Source organism: Sesamum indicum, unplaced genomic scaffold (assembly GCF_000512975.1).
Source record: "Sesamum indicum cultivar Zhongzhi No. 13 unplaced genomic scaffold, S_indicum_v1.0 scaffold00890, whole genome shotgun sequence".
Classification (NCBI taxonomy): Eukaryota; Viridiplantae; Streptophyta; class Magnoliopsida; order Lamiales; family Pedaliaceae; genus Sesamum; species Sesamum indicum.
The window spans coordinates 1,727-2,759 of NW_011628670.1; the positions used below are offsets into that span (position 1 = coordinate 1,727).

A 1,033-nucleotide genomic window follows, 5' to 3' on the forward strand; every position below is an offset into this window, starting at 1 on the left:
GCTAGTAACACTTTCAACCCCGCCTATAGTCTGACTGGAACAATTTCTGGCTATGTGTCCTCTACCTCCACAGCGATAGCAAGTCTTCGGTATATTATCCCGTCTCCAACATGGCCCTTGATGTTGTCTTCCACAAGTAGAACAACTCGGAGGAAAAACTGGTCCTCGACCATAACTCGGTCCAGCTCTCCTTCCTGATCCAGTAGAAGGCATAGCAAATGAATTGCGTTCGAATGAACCTCTGTTATAGCCCGTGGATCCCCCAAACCTCTGTCCACTGCTTCCTCGAAAAATGGGACCACCACGTGTAAAACTCCCACTTCCCGCTGAGAATGAGCGACCGGTTCCCCTCTTGGTCAACCTACTCGATTCCCCTATTGCATATGTTGATTTCCTCTTCTCCTCCCCCTTCCTTTTGTCCTCCATTACTGCTTCTTCCATCCGAACCGCCGATTCAACAAGAGTTTTAAAATTTGTAATTCTGATTGCGAGGCCTTTTCTGATCTCTGGTCGTAGCCCCTGTTCAAAACGATAACAACGATCCTCCTGCATTGCAATTGCTTCTGGTGCATATTTGGCTAATGCTGCAAAACGGAGTTCATATTCTGCCACTGTCTGATCATCCCCTTGCACTAAATTCAGAAACTCCATCCTCTTCTTGTCTCGGTACATCTTGGGTGTGTATTTATCATCAAATTCTTTCTGAAACTCAGCCCAAGTTATTTCTCTTGGCTCATATCCCCTCTTTACAGACCTCCACCAAATCAAGGCATTACCCACGAACAAAGAAACAACATACTTAAGTCGATCCTCTGGAGTGCAATTTATTAAGTTCATCACATCTTCGACTTTTTCCCACCATCTCTCAGCAACCTCTGGGTCTAGTGTACCCTCAAATTCTGTAGCCCCCATCTTTCTGATTCTTTCATAGTTACGATCAGTGGTAGGAACTACTGGTGCTAGCACTGGAGTGGATGCGCGCGCCTGTGCAAGTAACTGCGCTTGTGCTTGTGCTTGGGCCTGAAAAGCCATT

At 46.4% G+C, this 1,033-nt stretch overlaps 1 protein-coding gene across 1 annotated transcript in view; it reads right to left on the reverse strand.

The window, feature by feature from the left end:
- Positions 1–912, reverse strand: part of LOC105180343 — a gene marked incomplete at its 3' end in the record, with an annotated part of 2,572 nt that extends 1,660 nt beyond the window's left edge. The window contains exon 1 of the mRNA XM_011104004.1: positions 66–912. Coding sequence (XP_011102306.1) covers positions 66–912 — 847 coding nt within the window. The remainder of the gene's footprint in view (positions 1–65) is intronic.
- Positions 913–1,033: the final 121 nt, after the last annotated feature.